This window comes from Psammomys obesus, unplaced genomic scaffold (assembly GCF_907164565.1).
Source record: "Psammomys obesus unplaced genomic scaffold, mPsaObe1.curated_primary_1811, whole genome shotgun sequence".
Classification (NCBI taxonomy): Eukaryota; Metazoa; Chordata; class Mammalia; order Rodentia; family Muridae; genus Psammomys; species Psammomys obesus.
In genome coordinates, this window is record NW_026595981.1 from 1,185,090 (window position 1) to 1,207,017 (window position 21,928).

General features: G+C 44.2%; 1 protein-coding gene across 5 annotated transcripts in view; it reads left to right on the forward strand.

Annotated features, from left to right (window-relative positions):
• Positions 1-21,928, forward strand: part of Smyd4 (SET and MYND domain containing 4) — a 52,173-nt gene that overhangs the window by 2,596 nt on the left and 27,649 nt on the right. For 3 of the 5 annotated variants that reach the window (XM_055620304.1, XM_055620307.1, XM_055620306.1), the window contains exon 3: positions 19,067-19,211. The exons of the other annotated variants lie outside the window; for them this stretch is intronic. In XM_055620304.1, the coding sequence (XP_055476279.1) occupies positions 19,067-19,211 (145 nt within the window). The remainder of the gene's footprint in view (positions 1-19,066; positions 19,212-21,928) is intronic. 5 annotated transcript variants of the gene reach the window in all.

Below are 21,928 nucleotides of genomic sequence, written 5' to 3' on the forward strand. Positions count from 1 at the left end.
TGTACGGAGTAGGTTCAAGCCATAGCAAAAAGGATAGCCTGGATCACAACAGAAGGTCAGAGAGAGTCGGGGGAAAACAGGCGGTGTAAGTCACAGTGAGTATTGGGGAACACAGGCGGCTCAAATCGTGCCAGCAAGGAAGTAAGGACCTCCGACAATCCCAGGAACCGTCTCCTGCCAGCAACCTAGTGAGCCTGGAGGAAGACTCTTTCCCAAACCCTCGAAGGGGGTTCTCACCCTGTGCGAACCTAAGCAGAGAGGCAGCCATGGCTGCTTGGGCTTCGACCCACAGGACTGTGAGGGTAATAAAGGACTATTGTTTGCAGCCGCTCAGCTGGGCTAGTTTGTTAAACAGCAATAAAAAACTGGTTGGCAGAGGCTTGAGAGAGTGATGTGAGCTGATTATATTTTCAAAGAGAGATGAGCAAACTAAGCCTGCAGGATAAAGCCATCCAACTGTATGTTTTTCTCTTAGGACCACAGCGAAGAATGGTTTTTGCTGGATAAACATTTGCGGTTGATTGTAAGATAAGGAGCACTAGTCCTGAACCCTAATTAAGCAAAATGACATTTTTTGTTATTGTTGTTTTTAAATAAATAAAAAAGGCTGGTAATGGTTCAGCAAGTAAAATCCTTGCCTTCCTAGGATGCAAGCCCGACGACCCACTATGCAAGCTTTATGACCTGAGTTCAATCTCTGAAACCCACGCAAAGGTGGAAGGAGAGATCCTCAGAGTTGTGCTCTGAGCGCCACACACATGCGGTGGAGTGTGGACACACACAAGCACACTGCTACTAGTAGTAATTATAAATAAAAAGTTTTAAAAAGGAAATAATACCGCTGTTGTCACCAGTAGACTTACATTACAAAAAATTTAAACTCTACTATTATATTTTTAGAAATCGCCTTGCTATATGAGTAACTATAATTAATATTTACTTCTTGGCTTACAAAGCCTAAGTACATTAGCCTTCTATGTGAAAACTTTGCTGAGCCCTGATTTTTCTTTTTAATGACTTTCTATTGATTTTTTTTTTTTTTACTTTTGTGTCTATGTGTATAGTATGTGCATGCAGGCACATGCCACAGTTCACGTGTGGGCGTCAGAGGACAGCTTTGGGGAGTTGGTGCTTTCCTTCTACCATGCCGGTCCTGGGGATTAAACCCAGGTTGTCAGACTTGGCAGGAAGTGCCTTAGGTCTGAACAATCTGACTGGCCCAGAGCCCTGTTTTAAAGAACCCCTGTGTCTTCGGAAGGAGCCACGGTAGTAGCAGGGAAGCCAGTGCAGTAACCCCAGTGAGAAGTCGGACCTCGTCCAGCATGGCTGCCGTTAGGGTGGGAAGAAGCGTTTGGATTCTGAGATGTAATGGCTCTTGACATGTGTTGCATAACCACCTGGGAACCCCAGACGGGGAAAGAAAATCCACGCTTCAGATTTGAGTTGCATGTGTCTGGTGCATGCCCAAGGGTGATGTCTCAATATGTTTGGAATTTCGGGCAGAGGCCTGGGATAGAGATCCAGACCTGGGAGATTCTGTGGCATTTAGAGCCATAAAACTGGTCCAGACACCAAGTGAGAATGTGCGGATGCTCACTGCCTGCGCTGTGCTGTGACAATTCGCCTTTTGCTTACCTCATTTTGAAATGCTAATCAGAACCCACTAAATTAATTTCATGACCCACTGAATCATGACCTACAATTTGGAAAAAACTGGAAACTGTCTAAGCGGTCTGTGGAATCCGTGGATTCCCTTTACAGAATTTCAGAAATGTTAGGAACTGATGAAAGTATGGATAATAAGCAGACTTTTTCCTAGATAAATCAATCTGCTTTGCTAGCAGAAAAATGTAATAAATAACAAGAATCATTTGAATATTTGATGCATTGGCAGGAATGTTTAAAGAGGAGGATTTGTTGGGTTGTTTAATAGAGGAGTTCTGGACTCCAGCCTGAGCTCTCTTCCCTCTTCACTTTGTACTCTCAACTGAGGTAGTTGTTTTCAGACATCAGTTTTCTCTGAAGTGTCCTTAAAATGTATCTCAAGCTCTGACCTCTTTTCTGAGACTCAAATCTATAAATCTAACATATCCAGAAATAAACACATGATTTTGCAATCAAAATCAGAATCCCTTCCAGTGGTCCCTTATTTTACTGAATTCCAACAGTCTTGAGTTCAGTTCCAAACCTGGAAAATTATGGGCCTGTTCTAATTTCATTTCTGTTGCTGTGATAAACTATCTTAGCAGAAGCAACTTGAAAGAGGAAAAGGTTTATTTGCCTTGCAATTCCAGGGTATGGTCCATGATTTCTGGGAAGTCCAGGCAGCATCATATCCACAGTCAAAAACAGAGAATAAATACATGGATCCTGGCTTGCTTGCCTGCTCGCTCTTAGCAATCTTTCTCCTCTTTGTACTACCTGAGACCTCCTGCTCAGGGATGGTGCTGCTAAAGTGGGTTGGGTCTTCCCGCATCAATCAACAGTCAGAATAACCCCTTACCAACATGCTCTAGCCCACTCCCATGTGGGCAGTCACTTCATTGAGACTCTTCCCTGATGATTCTTGGTTATGTCAAGTTGTTAGTTAACGCCAACCATTACAGAGCTATTCTGTATTGAAAGTCTAAAATTGTAAGCCACTCCTGATAGCCCATGCTTGTATGCCAGCATGCAGGAGGATCAGAAGTTCAAGGTCATCCGCAGAGCTGAGTTTTCACAAAGCCGAGTTTGAGATGACCGTAAACTGCATTAGACCTTGCTTTCATAAATAAGAAAGTAAGAGCAAACTAACTCATGATGGCGCACTGGCCCTCACCCCAGCCCTCCCCCCTGCCAGTCTGCATCAGACCATCTGGTAGACTCTCGTCTTGAACTGTACCAACAGCTATGGTTACAGCCCAGAAACTGGCTAATTTTTTTTTCTTCTGCCTTACACTCCATAGTAAATGTAATCTCAAATCTTGTTTTTGCAGTATGTACTGATGCCAGATTTCTTCACATTTGGCAAAGAGGACTTCTTCCAGGTGGGATCTGATAGGTCACAGCAGGCAATACTCCTGAGTCAACTAAAAAAATTCTACCATGACAAACTCATTTTAAAGACATCAGATAGCAGTAAGGTCTAGACGGACTAAAATTTCCGAAGGTAAAGGCTGCTTTTTATTGATCATTAGCCATTTTCTTTCCTGGGGATAAATTGCAGGCCGAGGAATAAGGATGAGCCCAGCAAAGTGACCACCCTGGAAGAAAGAGAAGCCAGCAGAGTTCTTGGCAGCCATTTAGATCTGGTGTGATGGGTTAACAAATGGACAAATCAAAGCCCAAATATAAAATCAGTTTTCCCCAGTTCTCAGGAATGGAAAGTCAACTGAAAAGGCAGAATAAATCTGCAGTCCTCTACTGTTAAGCAGAATTCCACTGCCAGAAGGGTTACTGTAGCAAACAAAAGATCTCTCTGTCAAGACATGTGCCAAATGTTAGATGTCTTTGATGTGACAAGCCACAGATCCAAGTTCAGAACCTCCTAAAACCAAAACCTTGATACCTAAAGGAAGGATGTTTCTTTAGGCTCTCAAACTAAAGCTCAGGAGGACCACATTCAAGGATCAGTGAAAAACCAGCTATACTGAATTTTATAAATTTTGTTTTTTTTAAGACAGGGTCTCTCCATATAGCACAGGCTGGCCCTTCCTGCCTCAGCTTCACTAGTGCTAGTGGAAGGAAATTTGCTGCGTAAACATAAGATTTTGAGTTCAAAACCCTGGGACCCACATATATTAGAATTCTCTAAAGAAACAAAATTGGTAGAGTGGATATATGGTTTTGTTAAGACAGGGTTTCTCTGTGTACCCCTGACCTGGCACGCACTCTGTAGACTAGGCTGGCCTTGAATTCAAATATCTGCCTGCCTCTATCTCCTGAGTGCTGGGATTCCAGGCGTGCGCCAGCTGAATATATGTGTTAAAATATGATTGGCTTACATACTATGTTCTGGGTAGTCTGGTAGTGGCTTGTCTGACCCTGAAGAGGCTGAGAATCGAGTAGCTGCTCAGTCTACAGGTCTGGCTGTCTTAGCTGTACCAGTCTGGCATTGCAGGCCTGGAGGACCCTGGAGAGCTGCTGCTCACCAGTCTAGGTTGGAAGCTGAAAAATACCAGCAAAGGAATGTATTAGCAAGAGGACAGATAAACTTGCCAGCAAGAATGAAGGCAAGTAGGCAAATGGCAAAGTTTCGGTCCACCCGCATTTAATATGGGTCTTCTCATTGTAAGCGATCAAGAAAATCCCTCACAGGGGCCTAGAGATAGGGCTTGGTGGTTAGAGGACTTGTTGCTCTTACAGAGGACCTGAGTCAATTCCCAGCACTCATGATAGTTCACAACCATCAGCCACTCCAGTCCCAGGGGCCCTCACTGTCTTCTGACCTCTGAGGACACCAGACACGCATGTGGTGTGTATACATGCATGCAGGCAAAGTGTTCTTGCACATAAGTAAGAAAGTCCCTCCCAGGAGTGCCAGCAGCTTGAATTTTTGTTGATTACAGATCCAGTGAAGTTGACAACTAAGATGAGCCAGGCATGATCACATGCATCTATAACCTGAGATTAGATGTGACGGTAGAGACAGGTGGATCTCAGGGTCGCTGGCCAGGCAGTAAGCTGAGAAGTGAGCCCTAGTTCAGTGAAGAGACCCTGTCACAAAAATTAAGGTGAGGAGCCAGGCATGGTGGTACACGCCTGGAATCCCAGCACTCAGGGAGGCAGAGGTAGGTGGATCTCTGTGAATTCGAGGCCAGCCTGGTCTACAGAGTGAGTCCAGGACAGCCAAGGCTACACAGAGAAACCCTGTCTATAAATAAACAAACAAACAAACAAACAAACGAGGTGAAGGCTGGGTGGTGATGGTAGTGCACATCTTTAATACCAGCACTGAAGAGGCAGAGGCAGGCAGATCTCTGATTCAAGGCCAGCCTGGTCTACAAAATGAGTTCCAGGATAGCCAAGGCTACACAAAGACCCCCCAACCACCCACCCCAAAAAACAATTGAGAAGACATCAATCTGTCATCCAATGGCCTCCATATTTCACCTGCACACAGATATGCACACATTCATCCATCACGTACACACATGGTAAAATTAAGTTAAAACAAGTAGGACATAATAGCACAGACCCATAATGCAGACTGGGATAGGAGCATTAAGAGTTTGAGGCCAGGAGCTAAGAGATGACTCAGCAGTTAGAAGACTTGCTGCTCTTTCAGAGGCCATAGGTTCAATTCCTATCACTCTCAGGGCAGCTCAAAACCACCTGTAACTCTAGTTCCAAGGGATCTGTGCTGGCTAGTTTTTATGTCCCCTTCACATAAGCTAGGATCAATCTGAGAAGGAACTTCAGTTAAGAAAATACCCCATCTGATTGGCCTGTGGGATAATTTACTGACTGATGGTTGATGTAGAAGGGCCCAGTCTGCTGTGGGTAGAGCCACTCCTGGGCAGTCCTGGGGTGTAAGAAAGCAGGCTGAGGGAAGCAAGTAAGCAGTGCACTTCCCTGACTTCCCTCAGGAATGGAGTGGGACCGAGAGTTAAAAGATACAACACTTTCCTCAACAAGCTGCTGTTAGTCACCATCTTCTATCACAGCAGTATAAACCCTAACAAAAAAGGATAGTGCCCTCTTCTAGCCTCTGCAGGCACCATGCGAGCATGTGGTGCACAAATGTGCATGCAGGCAAAACAGCCATACACATAATAAAGTTTAAGAGGGAGCTGGAGAGATGGCCCAGTGGTCATGAACACTGGCTGCTCCTGCAGGGGACCTAGGTTCAATTCTCAGCACCTATAGGACAGCTCATAACTGCTTACAGTTCAAGCTCTAGGGGATCTGGTGCTTTTATAGTTTAAATTCATGACACACTTAGGGTTGTAATTTTTTAAAAACTCTTGTGAGTTTTCTTTTTTATTAATGTAAAATACAAGCATATTCTTACTATCAAACATTAAAACTGTTTAATCAAGATAAATACGAAAATTTCCCCCTTATCCTTTTGTTAATTAGGCTTAGGGATTGCTGTGACAAATAGCTGAGAAAGGCAGTCCAAGTTTGTCCATTTATTTATGTCTTTATCACAGCAACATGACCCTAACAAAAAAAGATCCAGTGCCTTCTAGCCTCTGAGGCCACCATGCAAGCATGTGGTGCAAACGTACGTGCAGGCAAAACAACCGTACGCATAATAATAATATTTTAAGACAGAGCTGAAGAGATGGCGCAGGGCTCCGGAGGTTTCAGTTAACGGGAACGTGGCTCTGTTGCTCTGGGCCTGCCTGTGATGAGGAGGGATAGCGTAGTAGCAGGAGCACGTGGCCAAAGAGGCCCTACATCTTGTGGTAACCGGGAAGCAAAGGGCAAGACAGACGGGCCATGGTGACGACAAGCATTCAGGAGATGCTCCCAGTGACCTATGAACTTCAACTAGGCCCCACCTCCAAGTTTATAACAAAAATGCCATCAGATTGTGAATCTGTTGAAAGATTGATTCCTTGAGTAGGTCAGCGCTCTCCTGATCCAGTCACCTCTCAAAGGTTGGATCCACCAGCTGAGGTCACATGTGCCTTTGGGGTGATATGTCATATTCAAACCATGACATTCCGCCCTGGCCCCCAAAGACTCCTTGGCCATCCCCTAATGTAAAATGCCTTTAGTTTATTGCCTGAGTCCCCCAAATCTCAGCAGTGCCAATAGTGTTCACATATCAAGCCCAGATGCTCCTCTGAGGCTCAAGGCAAACTCTTAGCTATGAGTCCCTGTACAAACCAACAGCAAGCTACGTATCCCCAGTGGCACAGAGAAAACATTTCTATTCCAAATGGTGCAACAGAGACAGAAAAAAGTGTGGCACTAAAGCAAGACCAAACTAGTCTCCCCAGCTTTCGTTTAGAACCTGGGTGGAAGCTTTCATGATGCTATAACTGTGTGACTACAAAGCAGTGACGTGTGGATAAGGCCAAGTTGCACAGCCATGTTGCACAGCAGTTTAGGCCTCGTAGACAGTGGCTCCTACAGAAGCTACAAGTGGCCTCTTGTTGCCCGGGGTAAACTACTGCCTGGGCAGCTGTTCGAGCCCTCTGCCTGTGCCTGTGCCTTCGGGGAAAGTTTTCTAAATGTTAATATATCCCTGAGCACTTGGAAGGATATTGCTGATTCCAGAAATGTCCTTAACTGAGCATTTTTGTTGCTATCCTTACTTTGAGGCACTCTTCGGGGGTTTGTGGTGCTGGTTGTTACTGTTGCTTTTGCTTGATTGTTTTTTAACAGGTTTACACTATGTATCCCTGGCTGGCAGAACTTGCTGTGTGGTCTCAAATTCATAATCCTCCTGCCTCAGCCTCTGGAGTACTGGATTACAGGCATGCATAGCCATGTGCAGCTGTAGCTTTCTTTTTTATTACATTTGTGGGAGGCATTTGAGTGGAGGTTAGAGGGAACGTGTGGAGGGGCATGTGGGCCATGCCACCAGGGGAACTGGCATGTGAGATGGAGCATGTTCAGACCCCTCGAGATCAGCACGAGTTAAGAACCTGTTCTGAGCCTGCGTACCCTGGTGGCCCCCAACTCTCAAGGTAGTCACGGGTAGTCACGGAGTCAGCACCTGGATGTAAATAGAGCATCATCGGCACCCCAGCCACAAACAGTGAAATTCCTTCACCCTACAATAACCTCACAGACCAAGGTTTACATAGTCCCTGTCCACCTCAATAAAGCGGCATGAGCTATTTCACTGAAGATTTCTGAGAGTGGCTCTTTCCCCTGAGCTGTGACACTTGGAGGACTGCTTCACTGAGGACTTCCTCTCTGAACATTCACCCACCGCTGGACTCTTGGACCTGCCTGCTGGCTAGGTTCCCATCGCTGCCCGGTGTAGCTACTCTGGCCTGCACCGCCATCTGCATTTTAGCTTGAACTGCTTGGAGTTTTCTTTTCTTCCTGTTCCTCTTGGGGAAGGGCTATAATCACCCACCCAGCTGGACTGGAATCCTGCAGAACCTGCCTGTTCCAGAGTCTGCTCCCTCCCTCCCAGCTTGGTGTCGTCCCAGGGATGACACTTGTGGGAATTGGTTCTCTCTTCCCACATGTGGGTTCCCAGGGATCAAACTAAGGTTGTCCGTCTTTTTGGCACACACTTTCCTATGTTGAGCCATCTCACTAGCCCCAATTTTGTGATTTGGTTGTTTGGGGTTGGGAGAGCTGTTTGGTTGTTTGGGGGTTGTGGGCATTGAAGGGCATTAAACCTGGAGCCTCAGTAATACTTTTTTTTTTTCTTTTTTCAGATAGGGTCTCATTATGTAGCTCTGGCTGTCCTGGAACTACGTAGACTAGGCTACTAGATCCATCTGTCTCTGCCTCCCAAGTGCTGGAATTAAAGATGTGAGACACCCTCGACCAGCATTCCTCTTTTTAACAACTATGCCCTCCTTGTCCAAACCTTGAAATGCACTCCCATTGTAATTTGTGCCTTTATCTTTATTCCCCAAAAATTGGTGGCTTGATACTTGGTTCCTAGCTAGTAGATCCTTTAAATCTGGAGCCTGGAGCCGGGCAGTGGTGGTGTACACCTTTAGTCTCAGCACTCAGGAAGCAGAGGTATTCAGGTGTTTGTGAGTTCAAGGCCAGCCTGGTCTACAGAGAGTTCTAGGACAGCCATGGCTACACAGAGAAACAAAACAAAACAAAAGAAAGGGCTGGAGAGATGGCACTGGCTGTTCTTCCAGAGGTCCTGAGTTCAATTCCCAGCAACCACATGGTGGCTCACACCATCTATAATGAGATCTGGTGCCCTCTTCTGGCATGCAGGTGTACATGCAGGCAGAGCACTGTCCATATAATAAATAATTTTTTTAATGTAGGTCCTGGCTGATATAGGTAGGTCAGTAGTAGTCGGCCTGCAAGGTTATAGGTAGCTCTCTATTTCCTGATCCATTACCTAATGAACACTTGTCCTCTCCCACACCCTCCTGCCCGCATGGTGAGCTCTTCTATCTTGTCTTCCCTGCCGTTACAGATGGGAAAACCCTGAACCCATGAGGCACAATAAACTTCCTTTGAAGTTGTTTCCATTAAGTATTTTGGTGACAGCAACACAAAAGCTAACCATGAAAACTAAGTTGTATATCAAGAACCCCCTTTCTGCCAAAATCATGTTTTCTACTCTGCTTTTCTGTTCCCAGTTCTTAATATATATCCAGTTAAATGCAGCCCGTAATGTTTAAGCCACAGCCTGGGCTGCCTTAAAATTCACTCCAGTGGATTAATCCATTACCTTTAAATTCAACCTTCCACAAAGTCTCAATGCATAGCAGAATGTGGACAAGTCCTTTGTCACAATGTCACAGGAATGGCTCTGATCCAGTTCCCAAGAAAGTGCATGTTCCCATCTGAAACCTCAGGAGCACAGCCTTTACTAGCTGCATCTATCAACACTCTGTTCTCAGGAGAGTTCAGTGAATGCAGTTTGTAGCGTTCTATGCTCTATGTAGCCTGTTGCTCCAGCCGTTTCTACTCACCTTTTCTAAACCAGTTCTAGAGTGTGAACCCCTCATCAGATAAGTGCTAGCAGCAGCCTGACATTCTGCAGCACCTTTCTGTGGTGCTCAGCCTTTCGTTGTTGTAGCAAAATGCCTGGTAGGTTCAAGGGGGGAAGGTTTGTTCTGGCTTACAGTTTAATGCAGGCCATCTTGCTGCCTGGCTTAGGATCTGAAGGAAATCAGAGTATCATGTGAGCAGCAGCTTATGGTAGAAGAGACTGCTTATGGCATGGAAGCCAGGAAGTAGAGAGAGCAAAGGACCGAGGACAAGGTAGACTCTTCCAGGGCACGCCCCCAGTGACGAACTAACTCCAGTTAGGCCTCATCTTGTTTCTGCCACCTCTAAGTAATTCCTTCAGATTGTTAATCCATCAAATGATTAATCCATTAATGAGATCAGAATGTTCCTGAGCCAGTCACTTCCTAACAGATCCACGTCTAAACTTTGCATTGAAGACCAAGCCTCGAACTCAGGAGTTTGGAGGAACTTTTTATTTCCAAACCATAACACTGCTCATTCTTTTCAAAGATCTATAGTCAAAGAGCTTTCTAGTCCTTTTGTATGTTTGCATATGCTTGTACATAAATACAATACATTATATATCTTTTTCTTCTCTATTTGACATTGTTCCTCAGGGGCTTTTCAGCATCACACCTGAATCTTAATAGCCATGAGATAGAACTGGGATAGTATAATCACATCCCAATTTAGTTGTTCTTTTCCCCACTGATGAGCAATTAAGTGTTTTTTGTTGTTGTTTGGTTTTGTTTCACTATTTCAGATAATGCTGCAGTAAACAATCTTTATGTGTGTTTTTGACCACATAACTTAAACTAAGACAGACTCTGAGACAGAGAATTGTTCCCCCCGTGGCTATAGGCATCTTAGATATTGCCATATTGTCCACCAGAAAGCCTTTATCGGCTTACCATAAACAGTGTGTGAGAGATACTTCCCACACTCTCACCAACATTCCAAAGCAGCAGTCCTTGAGTTCAGTCTCCAGGACCACAAAGTGTGAGAAGAACAAAAAAGGGGGCGGGGGGGGGGAGCTGGTATTTAATCAATAGTTTTTTGACCACAAGTAAAATAGTATCCTTTTTCTGGCATTACAGTTCATTTTGTGAGTTCTACTTGTGTCTTTTGTCTGTTTTATCAGTGGGTCATCTCGCATCTATCTATAGGTGTGGCTGTTGTAATATTTGATATACTTCACTATGTATGTTATTAATTTTTCTGGTTATTTTAATCCTTTAAAAATTTTATAGTATCTACTGCTGTGATGAGGCACCATGACCAAGGCCCCTATAAAAGAGAACACTTACCTGGGGGCTTGTTCACAGTTTTAGAAGGCTTTAGTCCATTATCATCATGGCAGGGAGCATGTCAGCCTGAAGGCAAATATGGTGCTAGAGAAATTGCTGAGAACTTTGCATCCAGGCTGGAGAGTTGGCTCAGGGGTTAAGAGCACTGGCTGTTTTCCAGAGGTCCTGAGTTCAATTCAACCACTTGGTGGCTCACACCATCTGTAATGGAATCTGATTCCCTTTTCTGGTGTGCATGAAAACAGAGCATTCATATACATGAAATAAATACATATTTTTTTTTAAAAAGAGAAAGAAAATTAGGTTCCCTCTTATTTTATAAATGTATTGAGTCTGCGTGCCCAAACCAAAGAGTTTGAATTACCATGACTTCATTCATTTTATAACTCTTTGAGTTTCAGGATAACAGAAACCCAGCACAAATGTGAAATTTGTAACTCTAGAACTAAAATTTCCAAAAGCAGATATATTTTCAGGCTGGCTTGTATACAGGCTCAGAGCATGCCTTCAGACTTGGTATTTCTTCAAGAACTAGCAGGCTTGGCATTGGGTAATGCTGCACCCACTCTTAGCCCAGGGCACACCCATATAGAGTACTAACCCCAGAGAAGGAGACCTTCTTTTTGGAGAGTTTCACTGAAAAGTTCTAGGAAGGCTCTATTTTATTTTATTTTTCAAGACAGGGTCTCACTGTGTAGCCCTGGCTGTCCTAGAATGCACTGTGTAGACCAGGCTGGCCTTGAACTCACAGAGATCCTCCTGCCTCTGCCCCTTGAGTGCTGGGAGTAAGGGTGAGCACTACTATGCCCAGCTTTAGGAATAGATTAGCCTAACTTTGATCTCCTGGAGAGTCTTTTGGTCAAAAAGAAGCAGCTCCTGGGATTGCCCAAACTTGCTGTGATCCGGATGTCAACCCAGTTTCCACTCAAGGGACAGTTTCCGCTCTAAGACTGACCTGTAAGGAGGAAGGGGCACTTGAAAAGCAAGAAACCGGTCCCTCCAGTGCAAATGTGACTTCCCAGCTATGGTGTTAGGCCAGGGCACACACATGCACAGCCATTACCACCTTCAGAGCCTTTGCTGTGTCGTATGGGTCTCCCCACGTGAACTTCAGAATTGGCTTGTCGCATTTCATAAAAAATGTTGTTGGGCTCTTGATTGGGATTGTGTTAAATTTATAGGTTCATTTAGGGAGAGCTGACATCTTTACAATATTAAATGTTTTCATCTGAGGAAAAGGTTGTCTTGCCACTTACTTGGGGTTTCTTTTATGTCCTCAAGTAAAGGTTTATAGTTTCCTTTATACAGGGCTTGCGCGTTTCCTGTTAGATTTATTTTTACTTGTAAGGTTTCCTTGGTTGTTATTGTGTCTAGGCATTTTCCCCCAATTACGCTCTATAATTGATGGTTAGGGGCATAAATAAAAGGTAGACTCTTTTAAATTGCTGTATAAATGACTGCTTTGGTATGTTTCAACATTATTTCATTTTTATGCCACTCTGCTTGGCATTTTTAGGTTAGATTATGATATCTGTCCAGAGTGCTCCTCTGATCCAGTATTTGCCTCTCGCACTCACTGTAACGTCCACCGCACAGGCGCACACCTCGTACTGTGTGGAGTACTAGGACGCGTTTAGGGTAGAGGCTTATAACATGCAGCTGGCTTCAGTTCAAGGGCGTCGCCCTATATTTCTTCATGCTAAACTTTTATCACAAATACGCATTGAATTTTGTCAAATTTAGAAAAATATCTTGAGAAAAATGGCCGTTTTTCTTAATCTGTTAATGTAAGATTTTTATAACTATAGTTATTTATAGTCATATATATTAGCCTACATATTTTTTTCTGTTCTCTTTGTCAACTCTTAGATTCAGAGTGTGGTAGTCTCAGAATGAACCAGGGGCTTTCCTATCTGTTTCTCTGTTCTCAAGTTGCTTTTATAATGTAAGGATGATGTACATCTGCCAGCTAGGCCTTAGAGAAGGTGCCTGCCACAACCTTACAAAACAGTCTTATCAGTTAGAGACTGTATTCAAACACATGGGGGACTTGTCACATTCAAACTATGACCGTTAGCTAAGAAAATATAAAAATGCCTAACGGTAAACACTGGGGATAGCTGTGTTTACTCCTGCTGCTCACATCACCATCGCCATCTTTCTTTCTTTTGTTTGAGGCATGGTTTTACTAGGCGGCCTGGCTAGCCTGAAACTTGCTTTGTAGGCCAGGCTGGTGCCTCCTGAGTGCCGGTAGGAAGGGTGTGCCACCACACCCAGCTGCCTCTCTTCGAAATTATTAGAGATAAAGGTGGGCACAAACAGAGAGGAGGGCCAGTCACTGAACTGCTGCCTCTAGTCTAACTGTACCTAGTCTAAGGCCAACGCGGGGGTTCCTGCTTTGCAAGTGGACTTCATTAAGAGGCTTTTCTTCTCTCAGTGTTACTAGAGAGGAGGGAGGAAGAGTGAAGGGAAGGAGGAGGTGGGGGGAGAGGAAGGGAGGTGGTTTGAATGAAAATACCCCGTAAGCTCATGTATTTAAATACTCAGTCCCCCCTCCCCCGTTGGTAGAACTGTTTGGGAAGGATTAGGAAGTGTGGAGTAGGTATGGTATATCACTAAGGGGTTTCAAAAGTTCATGCCAGCCCCCCGCCCCCATCAGCATGGAGAGCTCTCAACCACGACTTTCGTGCCGTGCCTGTGTGCTTCCTGCCACGGTGATCATGAACTAAACTGTGAGCAAGCCTCCAATGAAGTGCTTTCTTTTGTAAGAGTTGCCTCGGTCATGGTGTCTCTTCACAGCAATAGTAACCCTAACTAGCAACAAATGAGAGTGTTGTGTGACACTCTTCCTGAGTCACTAAAAGCCCGACCCAGCCTGGAAAACGTCTGAAAGCCAGAAACCTGGGTTCACTGCACAGCCTGCAGGCAGCTCAGCGAGCTGAGGGGTGTGTCTTGGAGCCAGTCCACTGGGTGGGAGCCTCTTCCAGGCAGCTGGGCAGCTTAGCTGACCTGACCGTGTCCTCCTGTCCTCACAGCTTCTGTATGCTTGGGAAAGAAGGGACCTGGTGAGTTCAGTCAGTTTCAGAGACTTACTGGAGCTGCAGAGTTGTGTACTCAAGGAGCTTCCCACTGAGGTGGAGGCTTTTCTCTGAAGAAACTGCTACACAACAGAGGTTACGACTGGAGGAAAGAGGAATTCAGCTGTTTGTGTACTAGTTACAAGCCGTATGGAAAAGGGTAAAGTTAGGTCTTTATACCACATACAAAATTAAGTGAAACAGAATTTGCAAACTTAAAGAGCTAAAACTGTAAATCTCTTAAAATCTTCATGACTGGCTTTGGCAGTGATTACTGGGTGTGTCAATAGCATGGCTATTAAGAGAAAAGAATAAACTGTACTTCATCAAGGTTAAACCATTCAGAATCAAAAGACGATAGCAAGAGAATAGAAACACAGTGCAGAAAATGGAAGTAAATACTTGTTAATCATTTTATCAGAATATTAATATCCAGAATTAATGAAGAACTCCCACACTCAACAGCAATTTTTAAAAATCCAATTAAAAACAGGCAAATAACTTGAATCAACATTTCTCTGAAGAAGACAATACACAAACAGGCGATAAACATGTAAAATGGTGCCTTACAACATTAATGATCAGGGAAATGCAAGTCAACACTGAGATAAGATACCACTTCACAGCCATTAGACAGCTGTTACTCAAAAACAAAAACAGAAATGTTAGTGAGGATGTGTAGAAATGGGAATCCTTCTCATAGCCAGTGGGACTGTAAAATGATACAACCATTGTAGAAAATTGCTTGGAAGTTAGAGAATTATTGTATGATGCAGTAATCCCACTTGTGGGTTTATATCCAAAAGAACTGAAAGCGGGGTGTGAGCAGATACTTGCACAGCAGTGTTCACAGCCACGTTACACACAGTAGTCAGAACTGGAAACCACCTTGTCTTAGTCAGCTTTCTATTGCTGCGAAGAGACATCATGACCATTGCAATGCTTACAAAAGAAAACATTTAATTGGGGATGGCTTATAGTTTCAGAGGTTTAGTTCTTTGTCATCAGGGAGCATGGTGGCATGCAGGCAGACATGAGGCTGGAGAATTTGTAGCTGAGAGTTCTACATCCCTATCTGCAGGCGGCAGGAAGAGAGTGGCACTGGACCTAACAGTGAGTTCCAGGACAAGCCAGGGCTACACAGAGAAACCCTGCCTCAAAAAAAACAAGAAGACAGCAGTGATGGTTGCATAATATGATAAGTTACATGATTGTGTGTTTATAAGCATTGATTAATATATATCTTACTATATTAGAAACTTGATTGTTCTATATTTTGTGTGTGTGTGATATATGTGGAGTGTGCTGGTGTGTATGCGTACGCATGCAACATGGAGGCCAGTGGAGGATGTCACGTTCTCCATCTTATATTATTATTTTTTTTAAATAATAATTTAGTCTGGTGGTGGTGACGCACACCTTTAATCCCAGAACTTGAGAGGCAGAAGCAGGCACATCTTTGAGTTTGAGGCCAGCCCGGTCTATAGAGTAAGTTCCAGGACAGCCAGAACTACACAGAGAAACCCTGTCTCAAAACAAAATCATCGTCATAATAATAATTTTATAAACATTATTATAAAAATCCTGGAAATAAATAAAAACATCAGGCACCAAAATTAACCAGACGCAAACTCAGTGAACTTCTATCCAGTTAGAGCAGGCACTCTGAACCAAAGCTGTGGAGCTGTGCATTAAATTTTACACTTTCATCACCCCTTTGGCAGCTCACATAAGTTGCACACTCTCAGCCGTAGTGATAGGGAGCGCCGTTTTTCCTACTACTCAGTCGGCAGAAGCAGAAGGGTCTCTGAGTTCAAAGCCTGCCTGGTCTACATAGTGAGATTTAGGACAGCCAGGGCTACACAGAGAAACCCTGTCTCAAATAAAGCAAAGCAAAACAAAATTCTACACTTTCATTTGATGATATAGTGTATGTATTCATTTATCAACATCAAAAAAAATCCATGAGAGAGTTACCATATATCCTCTCTCATGGCACATGTCCAAAGAAATAAATGCATTCCTTTGAGGAAGTGCATCATCTTGAACATGGAGCTTCCTTCCCCCGCCCCAGGGCTGGAAACCAGCAAGCTGCAGTGACCCCACCCCACCCCCATCTTTGCCCAGACTCAGTGCTGGAACTACAGGTACAGGCGGAACCTCCCTATTCGGATGCTCATATTTGTGTCGGCCGAGGAGATGGCTAGGGATTGGGGGTTAAAAGCTACTTGCAGCCAAGCCTGATGACCTAAATTCAATCCCTGGGACCTGCACATTAGTAAGAAAAAAGTGACCCCTGAATTTGCCCTCTGCCCTCTGCCTGTGCATTGTGACACACACATGATCTGCATAAGCACAGGAATGTTTTAAAAAGCTGCAGCTTTGATTGTAATTCCTCCTCTGAAGTTACTTAAGAGAAGTTTTACAGCTGGGCACAGTGGTGCGTGCCTGTAATCCCAGCACTCAGGGAGGCAGAGGAAGGTGGATCACTGTGAGTTTGAGGCCAGCCTGGTCTACAGATCGAGTCCGGGACAGCCAGGGCTATACAGAGAAACCCTCTTTCGAAAAAGAAGACAGACAGACAGACAGACAGAGGTGGGGGAAAGAGGTTTTATTTTTTCTTGTTTTTTTGTTTGTTTGTTTGTTTTCGGGGGGAGAGGATTTTTATTTTGTTTTTGTGAGGCAGTGTCTCACTATGTAGCTTTGGCTGGCCTAGAACTCTATGTAGACCAGGCTGGCCTCAAAGTCACAAAAATCTACCTGCCTCTGCCTCCTGAGTGTTGGCCAGTCAGGTGTGGTGGCATAGATCTGTAATCCCAGCACTCAGGGAGGCAAGTGGATCACTGTGAGTTCAGCCTTGTCTACAAAGCAAGTCCAGGACATCCAAGGCTACACAGAGAAACCCTGTCTGGGGGAAGGGGAAACCTTGTGTCATCATACCTAAGATCCTGTTTGGGTTTTTGTTTGTTTGTTTTTTATGTGCGTTGGTGTTTTGCCTACCTGTGTGTCTGTATGAGGAAGTCATACAGACTGCCAGCTGGAGTCACAGACATGTGTGAGTTGCCATGTGGATGCTGGGAATTGAATCCAGTTCCTCAGAAAGAGTAGCCAGCGCTCTTAACCACTGAGCCATCTCTTCAGCCCAGATCTTGTCTTATTTTGTTCTTACTTTTATTGTTCATATTTTACTTTATGGCATTGTGGTCAAAAAGTATAATGTAAGTTGTTCTGTACAGTTTTTCCTCATTTAAAAATGTAATATTTTATATTATAAATGTGTATTTTTAAAATTTGTAACAGACCAAAGTCCACTAATTAAAGACATTTGTGGGACGGGAGAGAGGCTTTGCTGCTCCTCTAGAAGACCTGAGTTCAGTTCCTTGCACATCAGGTGGATCACAAGCACCTGTAACTCCAGCTCCAGAGCTCCAACACCCTCTTCTAATCTCCATGGAAACTTGCACATGTCTCTCACACACACATTTAAAAAAAAGTTAAAGAAAATAAAACTTTTTACCAGCATTTGGGAAGCTTAGGAAGGAGGGCTGTGGGTTTGAGGCCTGCCTGTGTTACATAAAAAGACATGTCAAGAAAAAAAATATTGAAGTTGGGAGTAGCAGCATGTGCCTTTAAATGCCAAAAACACCTGGGTGGGGCACAGAGGAAGGTGAGTCCTAAGTGGATGGAAAGAGGGTTAGTGCTTATGCAGTCTGGAAGGCTGTCACGCAGGAATTCTTTCAGCGTGTTTGCGAGCAAACCTAAAGTTATTTTAAAAAACAAGGTTTTACTTAATTTCATTTTTATTTTCTGTATATGAGTGTTTTGCCTACATGCATATATGTTCACTATACATGCCTAGTGCCTGCAGAAACCAGGGGTGGGGTGTTGGATCCCTTGGAACTAGAGCTGCTGTGTTGGTGCCGGAAACATACCACTGAGCCCTCTCTCCAACCCCCATTCATCATTTATCTACTTACTTTGAAACGAGATAGCACTGTGTAACCCTGACTGTTACGGAATTTGCTATGCAGACCAGGCTGGCCTCAAACTCAGAGATCCGCCTGCGTCTGCCTCCCACATTCTGGGGTTAAAGGCTGTGCTCCCACCCTCGGCAGGTACTTTAAATTATTTGGGTTTGTGGTTTTATGTGCAGACATGCACGTGGGTGCCATTGTGCTCATGTAGAAATCAAAAGGCAACTTGCAGATGTGCTCTCCTTCCATCATTTGGGCCCCAGGGTCAAACTCACATTGTCAGGTTTGCTAGTAAGTGCCTTTGTGAGCAGAGTCATCCTGTTCCGCCCTGCAACACACACATTTTAACATCCTTAGTAGTGTGTGTGTGTGTGTGTGTGTGTGTGTGTGTGTGTTGTTGTTGTTGTTGTTGTTGTTGCTCACGTATTTGTAAAACAAACAGACAGCTTGCTGTCTTGCTCAGGCCGGCCTCCAGCTGGTGGTCACCCTATTGCCTCCGTCTCTCGAGGGCTGGGATTGCAGGTCTGCACCACATGCCCAGAGCCTCGGTAATTGTTTTTTGCAATTTATTTTTATTGTTTTTAATTATATGTATGTTTCTGTATGTGGGTGTGTGCACAAAAGTGCAGGTGCTAACGGAGATCAGAGGTGTAAGATGCCCTTGGAGCTAGAGTTACAGGCGGCCGTCACCAAGGGCACACCAAGTGAACTCGGGTCCTCTGGAAGATCAGCACATGCAGTTAACTGCCGAGCGTCTTCTCAGCCCTCCGCAGTGTTGAACACAGTGTAAACTGAAGAACGCTCCTTGATCTGAAGCTTCTGTGTAGCATATCATTCTCTCCAGCTTCATTGTGATGTCTAATCCAGGGATGATTTGTTAACCACCAAGCATGAGACAGAGTTAGACTGAGTACTCTCGGCTCTGAATGGATTCCCTATGTCTCTGAGACCAGGAAGTACTCTCCGGGCGAGTCCCACGGTACAGAGAGCCCTGTGTGCCCTGCCTTAGCTACCTGTCGCAATTGCTAGAGCAGTGATCCCAGAGCCTTCCTCGAAATAACAGATTCCTCCTTTCTGTTTATCTCCTTCTTGCTTCACAAAGGCCTAAGGATGAGATGTTTCTAAAGCAACTTTCCAGCGGCTACGTGGTGGAAAAGGACCATGATGCTCCCCTTTTCTACAGAGAAGAAGGAAACAAAAAATTTCAGGAGAAGGACTATACAGGCGCTGCAGTGCTGTATTCTAAGGTACCTGCGTCCTGCCACGCAGTAAGCAAGGCACATCCTGCAGAAGAAAGTCACTGAATTTCAGAGCCCAAGGGGTGTTGTTTTCTTTGTTGTTGCTTGTCTGTAGTTTGGATTAGATTTGAGGGAAAAACAGTGGAATTCTGTTGTTGATTATATTCTCAAACAGAAGATAATTTATATGTCCTGAATATTGGCAGACTTCTTCCCATATTTCTTTTTTTTTAATAATTTATTTAATTTTATGTGTATTAATATGAAGGTGTCAGATCCCTTGGAACTGGAATCACAGAGAGCTGCCATGTGGTTGCTGGGAATTGAACCGGGGTGCTTTAGAATCGCAGACGGTGCTCTTAACCACTGAGCCATCTCCCCTCCCACCCCCCACATATTTCTTAAGACCCACAACAGCTTCAGCTTATTGGCCCTTTACCCTGATTTGCCTGATTTAGTTCTCACTGACTTGTGCTCCATTTTTGAAGAACTGATGAAAGTTTTAGCTTGATAGTCCTAATTTAGTGAACAGCTGGGTTTTTGGCTAGTCACCACGCTAGCTTACAACCAGAATGACTTCAGCTGAACATGGTGGCACTCGCCTTTAGTCCCAGCACTCAGGAGGCAGAGGCAGGTGGATCTCTGTGAGTTCAAGGCCAGCCTGGTCTGCATAGCAAATTTCAGCCCAGCCAAGGTATGTAGTGAGACTACATAAAAGATTGAAGTTAGAAAATGAGTGTGTTTGCCATCGCCCAGGCAAACTAGGTTTTGTTGGTCATCTGTTAACACATTACTATTAGAAGCGATCAACAGATACTTTACTTTACACTAACCCTGGCCAAGCCAAATTTTTTTATTTTATGCATAATGTGGTTTTGCCTACATGTATGTCTGTGTAGCAGGTGCCTGAGGAGGCCAGAAAAGGACATCATTTTCCCTGGAACTAGAGTTACAGGTTGTGTGTGGGTTCTGGGAATCAAACTCGTATCCTCTAGAAGAACAGCCAGTGTTCTTTTGTCTGTCTGTCTGTCTGTCTGTTTGTTTTAGTTTCCCTGTGTGGCCTTGGCTTCCCTAGATTCACTTTATAGACCAGACTGGCCTTGAACTCACAGAGAACCACCAGCCTTTACCTCCCAGAGTGCTGGGATTACAGGCATGCACGACCATGCCTGGCCAGCCAGTGTTCACAGATGGTTGTGAGCCATCATGTGGTTGCTGGGAATTGAACTCAGGATCTCTGAAAGAGCAGTCAAGTGCTTGTAACCACTGAGTCATCTCTGCAGCCCTAGCAAGCTAGATCTTGAAGCTGAATCATGACTTTTAACACTGTGGTACTCTTACTGACCTGCTTCCATTGGGGCCTGCCAGAGTGCGCCAGAAGAGTCAAACAGTTCATGAGTGGGGAGTGAGGATTGAAAGAAAACCAAAAAATAACACTCTACACACGAGATCAGTTCAAGAGGGTTGCCATTATAAACTGTCATGCCTGGTTTATTCCACAATTCCTTTTTATGGTCAGAGCAAAGCGCCTCAGTACAGTGAAGGAGTTCATCAAGAACTCAAACTTGTTTACCTCAAAAGGAAGTGAACTTGGCAAAACATCCTGCCTATCCCTGTCTCTAGGTGAAGGCCAAGGTGAAAACATGTTTTTCGCTGAGAACTCAATAATAAAGCAGCCTGACAAACAAGCAGCTTTCCACAGGTGCTCTGAGAAAATTGCTTCTATTGTGTTTTCAGATATCTATATGGGCTTAAAGCAAGACATGTCAAACTCTTGATCTGTGGTTTTATACATTAAAAAATGGGGTGAGCCCAGCATGTTGGCACACTGTTATAATCCAGGTTTCAGGGAGAAAGGAAGATTAGGAGTTGAAGGCCAATCTTAGCTTTGTAACAAGCTTGAAGCTAGCCTGGGCTGCATGAGACCCTGTCCAGGAGGGGAGAAAGAAATGTCAAGTAGTGAAAGTGAGGTGTAGCTCCCTGGTACACCATTTGCCCAGCATGCCCGAGGCTCAAGGTCTGGTTCCCAGCACTGGACTTGGGAGTGGTAGATCTGTCCAGCACCTGTAAATATTGAACACTTGGAATTAATTTTCAAAAAAAAAAAAAAAAGCTACAACAGTCATTCTGCAAACATGTAAAAGCCCTACTTTGTAATGGTATAATACAGAATTTAGCTTCAGTTTTCTGCCTTTACTCCCTAAACATTATCCCATAGAAAGATGTTGAGTGAAATAAGAAAGGAGTGGCTGGAGAATGCTCAGGGCTTGAGCACTTGCTGCTCTTGCAAAGACCATGGCCAGGTTGTGGGTCTTCCCACTTCAGGGGACCCCAAGCCCTCTTCTGGCCTCCACAGGCACCCACACTCACACCTGCACATAGCTTTACAAATAAAATAAATCTTTTTAAATGGGCTTTAGAATGAGTTTGACATCATTGGGCCACATAAGACCCTGTCGCAAGGAGAAAAAGGATGAAGGTTTGCCGTGGATGGAGAGGGAGATGCACTTCCTATTTCATGAAACTGGTATTTTGGTGATTACGGTACTTTGCAATTTTATAGAGAGCTGCTATTTTCTTTCTTTTTTTAAAAGTAATGCTTGTTGTTTTTGTCTGTAAAAGTAATAAATGTTACTTTGGAAAATATAGAGAAGTATAAAGAGTAAAAAAAAAAAGTCATAACCAGTGATAAGTACTGCTAACGTTTCTGCTTCTGCCCGGCCAGC